Raw genomic sequence first — 9,248 nt, forward strand, 5'->3', positions numbered from 1 at the left:
CTTGTTCTCCCTACTCACCTGCCAAGATATTTTGATTCATCAAATCTTAGGCTCAGGAATTTATATTTTAGCAAACACTCCAGGTAAATTTATTATCAGGAAAGTTAAGGAAATAATGACTCTAGCCTCACACAGTTGCCACTTGTAAGTCAGTGATTCTCGGTGTGGGGTCCCAGGAAGAGAAGCATCAGTCTCCTGTGAGAACTTGTTAAAAATATAAATCTTTTGACCTCTCTTTAGACCTACTGAATCATAATCTCTGTTGATGAGCCCTAGCAATCTATATTTTAACAAGTTCTCCAGGTGATTCTAATATGTGCTAAACTTTGAGAACTACCGTATTAAAGAAAGTCCAATTCTAGCCAACAATAAACACTGATTGTTTAATCCCAGAACAACTTCCAGGGACAAGAAATGCAATAAGATGAAGCACCCTGGTAAAGTTCTTTATCTCTCAGAAAGTGTATTCTCTTAAGATGTCTCCAGGGAGACCCTCTTAAAGAACAAAAAGAGGCTGACTGACCAGAGGGTTCATTTTACTGCTAGGGCAGAGTCCTTGTCTAACAATTTACAGTATATTCTTTGAACCAGAAACTACTATATATATATTTTTTACTTTCTTCTTTTTTAAAATGGTAGTTTTTTTTTTCCTGGTTATTTCTCCACAATTGTATATTGGGTATGTTGTGGCGAAGGGTAGTTTATAATTTAACTGCAGGTGACGAGACTACTAGGGTGATGGATCTGAAGATGGCTGCATGTCTACTAGAGATCTTAATGCTAAATGCAGTAACTGGCTAAGAATTTAGATTTTTCTCCTTTGGAGAAATCAACTCAATACATGTATGTGTGGACCTCTTTGTAAGTGGTTATGTGGGAAGAAAGGTGTCCATGGATGCTTACTACCCAAAGGAAGAAACTATACTAGATATTTATGATTGGTTTATGACATTTACTCTTTATGCCCTTGACTTTACTAGGAATCCATTTCGTTCCACAGAGTAATATCCTAGGATTCAATGCCAATCAGTGCATTTCATCCTGGACACTTCAGTGATTGGTTCAGGTATGTGACCTAAGCCAGTTTAGAATGCATCACAGGACATAGGTTATTTATCTTTTTAAACTGGAACTGCAATAGCCTGGAACTGCTGGTCCAATTTTGCTACCATGAGGAAAGGCAAATTGAGAGGAGGGAAAATCCTAAAGAATCACACACTGAGCCTGAGCCTCAATCAAACTGTGCCTGAAACACATCTAACCTCTGGATTATTTTAGTTACATGTATCTGTGATGCTTGATCACTGTTTAAACTGGTTTAAAATGGGTTCCTTGTTACATGCAGAAAAGCAGTCTGCTGGAAAAGTCAAATAAAAACTGTCATAAATTTGTGTATGACAGATATGAGTGGAAGCTGGAATAAAAAGGGAATATCGTTCCTCTCATTTTTAGTTACTGATTATATTACCTTAACTTTTCCCACAACTTCAATTTATAGTTGTTTCTCCTTTTAACTTACCTCAATAAAAATAAACTGGCCTCTCTCAAGGAGTTTCTTCCACGAAACCAATCATTATACATTCTATTAGTCAGAAATTTTTGCCTGACAGAAATGATGGCTTTGCAAGGATATGTGAGTTTCCATTGAACTAGGTTTGGGTTTGAAAGTTTGAATTAGTCACACTTCCTTCATTTCCAGATTCTAAACCAACTAAAAATATACACAGGAATCAAAGAGATATTAAATATTAGCTTTAATGTATTAAGTGAAAAAAATAAAATTCAGAACAGCATGGATAGTGTGCCACCATTTGTATGAAAAAAAAAAAAACTGATACACACATATATAATATGCTTATAAATACATGGGTTATCTCTGGAAAGATACATAGTAACTGGTAACTGTGGTTACCTTTGGAAAGTGGAACCGAGAGACTGAGGTCATGGTTGGAAAAAGAAAAGGAGACCGAACTTTTATTGTATACTTTTTTGTACTGTTTGATTTTTACCAGAGGCATGTTTCCCACCCCCCCCCAAAAAAAACGACTTATATATTAAAATTTTTAAAAGAATAAAAATAGATACCAGATTTGTTGCTGATAAATCTGGACTGGATAACATGGTTTGGAAGTGAGCCTGAAATGAACTTCTTCCCCAAGTCTAAGGTGGATGTTTACCCAGCCACGTAGTGAAGGACTGTGGTCTTTCCCATACCTTGCTGTGAAGAATGAGCTGAAGAGACAAGAGGGGCCTAGGTTGCTTATCCATAATAACCCTTTAATCAATTTTACCAAGTTATTCTTCTTATCATATGGAAAACTGAATGAGTGGCAAGTAGAGACAAGCATAAGTTTTCTTCCAAATATTTTTGAGATATGAAATTCTTTATTTATTTTTCCGTGAGTCAGGAACTTGGAGAGAGGCAGAAGATAGATTCCATCATACCCTTGGCCATTTTTGTTCTCTTAAGCTACAGTGGCCAATACCCAAATCCATGGTGAACAAACAGGGCTTGACTGTCCCTTTCATGGGAGACCAGCAGTATCTTAGGAATGCCCTGCTTCAAACTGTGGAAGACTGGTGAGAAGTTCTGTTTTTGATCCTAGAAGGCTCTGAAATAAGTCAGAATAGAACAGTTATTCAATTAATTCCAATGCTACCTTATGCCCCAGGCTTAGAATTCACTCACTATTTTATCCCCAGTTTACAATTATGTCAAGACACATTCTATAACACAGCTTACAAAGATTACACAATAATACCCAAAGATAGTACATTAAAATACTCCAAAAATTACAACATCAACAACATAATGAAAATGCCTCAACTTTAACTGTATGAAACCCACACCAACTATTAAACTCCAAGGGAGAAATGGATGCTCCAAATTAAATTTCTATTTTAAAGTCCAAAGGAATTAAAGTCCAAAATTTTGCCTTTCCCATTTTCTTGTTTTTCTCATTTTAGCCATACAGATCTCACAAAGATGTTTAGACAGATGTGGGGTTCCTTCAGCAGCTGCAGCCTGGACTGTCTTTTTCTTGATTGGGTGTAAAGTCCTTAGGATCAGGAGCTGAATAAATCTAACCCCACAACTCCATGTTACACATTTTTAAGATTCCACAGTATCAACAGCACAAAAGATTATTACAGTATCATCCTCATATCCAAAAATTTAGAAAGGACACTAATTCCCAGCCACTAGAACAGATATCCCAAACAAATTTAAGTCCCCAGGACTTAGTACATAGGGTAGTACAGACCTACATTGCCGTCATCAGTCAAATATCCAAGCAAAGACTTGGTGGTATCAAAAGGAAAAAAAAAAGTAGACAGAGAAAAGATGGGAGAAAAGAATATTTTCTTGGTTTCATCCTGAGCAGGATGCCAGTCTGTCTATGCAAGCAGTCTGCAATCCATGACCTGTGAACTTAAACTAATTTGGAATAACTTTTCCAAGTGTTTGATTGTATTGTCATGAGTCCCAGTTCTAAATCTGTAGAAGTCCAAGGCCTGTTACTGCTAATGGAGCTTCTACAGAAACCCAATGAGAAAGCATTGGTTTTCGCCAGGCGCTTCTCTCCAAAACCTTACTTATCTTTCAACTGTTCTTTCCTAGGCTTTGGTTAACCTTCACCAATACTTTCAATGATGGAAGGTACAATACCTGTTCTATTACTTATTTTTCTGCTGCAGTAGGGCTCACCCTTATTTGCACATGAGTATCTTAGGACCAGCCAACAAACAAGATGAAGTTGAAAAACAGAACACTAACAAGTATCTATTAGATTTCTATCTACTAATGACAACATTAAGCACTTAAAACATCATCAAACCAATTGATCATCAATACTGATTCTAATTTATGTGTTTCATAGTTCTGCTAGGACACCATAATAGATAAACCCACCAATCTCTACAAGGAAGCAAAGCCTATTTCCAGCCTTTCTTAGTTCTAGAAAGTGCCTTGCCCACATCATACACTGGGACTCAGAAGTCCCCTAAGAATCAAATCCAAAACCTAATCTAAAGTTTCTTAAAATACAGAAAATAAATCTGTATCTCATCCTGATGTGCGCTCTTTCCTTTTGAGGTCCTGGACAGACCTGACAACCCTTGCTAAACCCAGGTTTTATCCTGTGACAGAACTCTAGCTAGAGCCTGGCTTAATGCTCCACTGGGCTGGCAAAGCCCACTTGTGTTAAAGTTTGCTTGCACAACCTGCATCTGTTAAAACCCCCTCCATATCTACAGGTACTAGTCAGAGATAGTGCAGACAATAGAAACCCTAATGCCATTGATGACCAATCTTGATTTCTCCTTGGAGTTTGGTTCACAAATGCTTGCCCTCTTATCAATTCCAGAAGTTTTCTCAGCCTTTGCTTATGTAGAAAAATGAAAAGTAATTACCCCTTGATTTTGGAACAAGTTGAGCAATAGATGCAAAAATCAGAAAGGGAGAAAAAAATGTTAGTCTTACTTTCAGTACAGTTAGAATTGAAAATACAACTTGGGCAGTAGACCAAAATGGACTTCCACTATTCCCAAATTAGACTTTTGAAGCTACCTGGGGGGAAGATTTGAAGTTGCAAAGACACTTACCCAGCCAGTCACAGTGAATATCTCAGGAAGCTTCACAGTTCCATGAGTGCAGGGAATACAAATGCCCACAAGAATGAGACAACAGGTGTTCAGCTACATTTAACCTATCAGTATCATCCAAGATAAAGGTATGGACCAATGGATATCAGACTTTACTCTTCTCACTAATAGGATAAATCAAGTATTCTCCTATGGCTAGAAAGCAGTAAAACAGTTGGAGAGGAGGGCAAAGGTTTCTTCCACTAAGGTCTGACTGGGTAAAAGTTCCATTTTTTTTTTGGCTGGGCAAAAGCATGCAGAAAGGGAAAAGATGATTCATACAAATTGGAAAGTAATCAAAACTTTATGTGTGAACAGACTTTACAAGTAGTCTCACATTTTTGGCAAATTTCAAGATGACCTTTAAGATGTTTTTACCAAATCGTAGATGTAGATGTGGAAATCATCATCAAATTTGATGAAGTACACAGAAGGCTTTGCTTCTACCTGATGAATGACCATGCCAGTTCTCTTGGAACCATTATCTTTGGCATATTCCACCTGTTTTCTTATTAGGATGTCTACAATTTCTCCTGGCTCCCTCTCTGCAGGAGGAGAATCATTGGAATCAGGAAGGATGTGTAGGTCACCATCTTTATAATCATCTAAGAGCTGGTACATATATAATACAGGATCTTTCTCATAGGTAATGTAAAACCATGTTTTCATGACGGGTGCCTGAGCTAAGATCATCCCTCTCCATTCATTTTTGGAACCTTCCTCTGTCTCAAAAATATGTTCCACTGCTTTGCCAATCATAATTTCAGTTAAGTGTGTATTACTGAGTCTAAATGATGCAACTTTATTAGGAAGTACTTCAAGTGATGACACTTTTTCATTTCTGTGCAATTCCAATCCATAAACACAGTCAAATCCATTATATTTGATAAGATACAGAGAGAAATTTACAGGTACCTGATCCAAAACGGTTCCCTTCCACTGAGTTAGAGGTTCATCTCCTTCTTTCCATCCGTGCCGAGTTCTGCAGTCTACGATATTATTCCGAGGCTGGAAGGTGGGTCTGCTCCTATGCTTCTTGTGTACAGCCTTTCTTTTCATCACAGTAACATCACAGACACTTGTGCCTGTTCGGGACTGCTGCCCTGCAGCCGCCTTACCGAACGGGGTCTTCACATCTGGGAGCAGCACAGTAGCAAGGCAGGTCAAGAAAGGAAAATAAGAAAAAATAAATTCAATGTATGAAACGGTGAGCTTTGTCTCCAAATTAGTGCACTCTGTGCACCCACTCCTAAGTTTTACCCGAAAGCTACACGGGAAAGCTGGCAATCAAGGCATCCTGGCACGTGCCTGCAGTAACCTTCCCACCCTAGATCGTTCCAGATACGCTAGAGCGATGAAGTTTCAGTTAGGGTCAAAGTAATAGGGGGCATCCCCTATTCCTCCTGCCCGGCGTCCAGTACTGTCCATGTCAGGTGGCACAGACCCCCCCGCCCAAGGCCAGGGATCACAGACTTCATGTGCCTAAATAAGACACCTAGCTCCTGCCTTCTCTGTGAGCCTGGGGGCAGAGAGGGGTCAGAAGTCGCTGAACTGGGAGCTTGCAAGATCTGAGAGGGGAGATTCCGTAGGCGAGGAGTGTGCCTAGGAGGGTGGCTGGGTAAGCGAAGAGGATTGGCGGCTGTGTCTCCAGCACTGGGCTAGCAGACCCTCTGAGGCGGAGGCACCTCTACTACATCCGGTTCCTAACAGCCCCGACTGCAGCAGCAGTCTCCTCCTTCTTTATGTAGCGTAGCTTCGTGCCAGCGGAGAGGACTCCTCTTCTTGCCAAACACCGTGCGTCCTTCTCCCCCTACTCTCACACCGTCCTCTGCCCTGGGCTTGGGAAGTGCTTCTTGGCTTCCAGCCCCGCGCCTTCCCAAAATCTGGAGCAGCCTGACCCACAACCCTCCTCCCCAATCATCTAGTGTCACCTTTTCCCGTTCAGGGCCCACAGGCTCCACACCACCACCCCACCCCCACCTCAGTGCCCCTGCCCCATCTGCTTTCCATCTTCCAGGAATTCGCCCTTTCCTTTCTTGGCGCCCTTCTGGAGTTATTAATCAAGTACTGCTTTTCCTGTCATTTAAGAGGATTTGAAGTAGAATGAGAGAAATACGCTAGTGCTTAGTCTGGCATTTTGACCCAGTCTCTAGGTAATTTTTACTGATTAGTCATTTCTGGCCTTTACATATTGAGAATAATTTTACCTTCATTTTCTATTTTTCTCTTTCCTTTTCACCGATTGCAAAAGAATTGCGTGCACAATGTGGGCGTGGTGTAAAATTCAGAAAATTCACACGAAGAAAATAATCAAGTGTAAGCTCATCTCCCATTGCCCACTGCTCACAGCAAAATATTAACACTTTCCATTGCCTTTCCGATTAGCTCTTACAAAGCTGGGATAATTTTGAATAGGTATTGTCATGGTAAGCCCTTTTCCATATAGAATAAACATTTGCTCACTTTATTAGATATTGTCTGAAACATGTTTTGTAGTAGCTTTAGTAAAATCAGTGTAAGGATATTTTCATAATTTAACCATTCCCTCCAATCTTCAGATGTTTAGGTTTTAAAACAAAAGCTTATAAGTGATGTTTGTACTTGAATTCTTAATCTGTTCTCTTGAACAGACCTAGACACAAACCTATAATCCAAACAATTACCATAATTCTAATAAGAATTTAATATTTCAACACTGTGAGATTATAAATCTATGGAGAAAGACTTGTGTTATAAGTGATTCAGCCATTTTTTATTATAGCCATCTTAGTGAGTGTGAAGTAGCTTTGGAAAAATGTCTATTCAAATTCCTTGTTCATTTTTAAATTGGTTTGTCTTTTGTTGCTGTTGTGTTGTGTTATTTATAAATTCTGGATATAAGATCCTTATCAGATACATTATTTGAAAATATTTTCTCCCTTTCCGAGGCTTGTCTTTCAAATTTCTTGACTGTTTTGTGTGTGTGTGTGTGTGTGTGTGTGTGTGTGTGTACAAAGGTTTTATAGTTTGTTAAAATCTAATTATGTATTTTTTGTTTATTGTTTGCATTTTTTATGTAATTTAATGTTTTCAGCTCTTATATTTATGTCTTTGATCCATTTTGAGTTAATTGTTATGTTCGATGTGATGAAGGAGGCCAAATTCATTATTTTGCCTATGGATATCCACTTGTCCCAGAACCCTTTGTCAAAGAGACAATTCAGCCCATTTAATTAATTGTCTTGGTACCTTTGTGGAAAGTAACTAACCATAGATATATAGGTTTATTTCTGGGCTCTCAATTCTATCCCGCCATTTTATATATAAATATATCTCCTCCCAGTGCCACACTTTTTTGATTATTGTAGCTGTGTAGTAAGTTTTGAAATTGGGAAGTGAGAGTTCTTCAAATATGGTAGTTTTCAAGATTATTTTGGCTGACCATGGTCCCTTTCAATTCCATATGAATTTTAGGACTGACTTTCCCTTTTCTGAAAAAAGGAGCCATTAGGATTTTCATAGGGGTTCTGCTGAATCTGTAAATCAATTAAGGGAGTATTGTCATTTCAACAATATTGAATCTTCCAGGTGTTCCATGAATATTAGGTATCTTTCAATTTATGTAGGTTTTTAAAAAATTCTTTCAGCAATGTTTTATAGTTTTGGATAAATATATTTCTAAGTTATTTTATTCATTTTAATCTAATTGTAAATGAATTGTTTTCTCAATTTCCTTTTTGAATCATGCAGTGTTGGTGTATAGAAATACAATCATTTTTTTGTGCATAGATATTGCATCCTGAAATTTGGCTGAATTCTTTTAATAGTTTTTCATGGATCCTTCAGGATTATCTAATATATAAGACGATATCATCTGTGAATAGAGATAGTTTTGCATCATCCTTTTATAATATAGATGTCTTTTATTTATTTTTCTTGCTTAATTTTCTAATCCAGATGTCTCTTATTTAATCTAGATGTCTTCTATTTATTTTCCTTGCTTAATTTTCTGGGCTAGAACTACCAGTATGATGCTTAATAGAAATGATGAAAAGAAATATCATCGTTGTCTTCTTAATCTTCGGGGAAGATCATTGTTTCACTATTGAATATGAGGTTAACTGCATTTTTCATACATGTCTTTTATCATGTTGAGGAAGTTCCCTTATTCTTAGTTTGTTGACTGCTTTTTATTATAAAAGGATGTTGGATTTTGTCAAATGCTTTTTCTTTATAGACTTAGATTGTCATGTGTTTTTTTAAACAACTTTATTGAGATACACTTGACATATTTAAGGTGTACAACTTGATATATATCCCTCTCTATATATCTTTATATGTAGAGAGAGTTATATATATTTAAGGTGTACAACTTGATATATATCCCTCTCTATATATCTTTATATGTATAGAGAGATATATATATATAGTGAAAGGATCACCACAATCAAGTTAAATAACTCATTTATCACATCTACATAGTAATCCGTGTGTTTGAATGGATGAGTGTGTATGGATGTGTGTGTGGGTGTGTGTGTGTGTGTGGTGCAAATGTTTTTTTTTTTCATACTGTTGGATGTATTATGTTCATTGATTTTATTTTAGAATTTTTAATTTATTAAAATAGA

The 9,248-nt window shown here is 37.5% G+C and overlaps 1 protein-coding gene across 1 annotated transcript; it reads right to left on the bottom strand.

The window, feature by feature from the left end:
• Window positions 1-5,004: 5,004 nt before the first annotated feature.
• LOC102878556 (spindlin-3) lies at window positions 5,005-7,066 on the bottom strand. Its single transcript, XM_015588417.1, has 2 exons — window positions 7,015-7,066; window positions 5,005-5,777 (listed from the first exon to the last, which is right to left on the bottom strand). Exons 1-2 carry the CDS (start codon window positions 7,064-7,066, stop codon window positions 5,005-5,007), a joined length of 825 nt encoding a protein of 274 aa, XP_015443903.1.
• Window positions 7,067-9,248: the final 2,182 nt, after the last annotated feature.

The sequence above is a fragment of the Pteropus alecto genome, unplaced genomic scaffold (genome assembly GCF_000325575.1).
Source record: "Pteropus alecto unplaced genomic scaffold, ASM32557v1 scaffold344, whole genome shotgun sequence".
NCBI classification, from domain to species: domain Eukaryota; kingdom Metazoa; phylum Chordata; class Mammalia; order Chiroptera; family Pteropodidae; genus Pteropus; species Pteropus alecto.

Excerpts from the sequence above, each read along its gene's own strand:
- LOC102878556 (XM_015588417.1), bottom strand. The coding sequence starts at position 7,066 with ATGACAATACCTATTCAAAATTATCCCAGCTTTGTAAGAGCTAATCGG. Across the intron at positions 5,778-7,014 it reads TGTAAGAGCTAATCGGAAAG|ATGTGAAGACCCCGTTCGGT; the intron begins GCAATGGAAAGT and ends TGCTGCTCCCAG.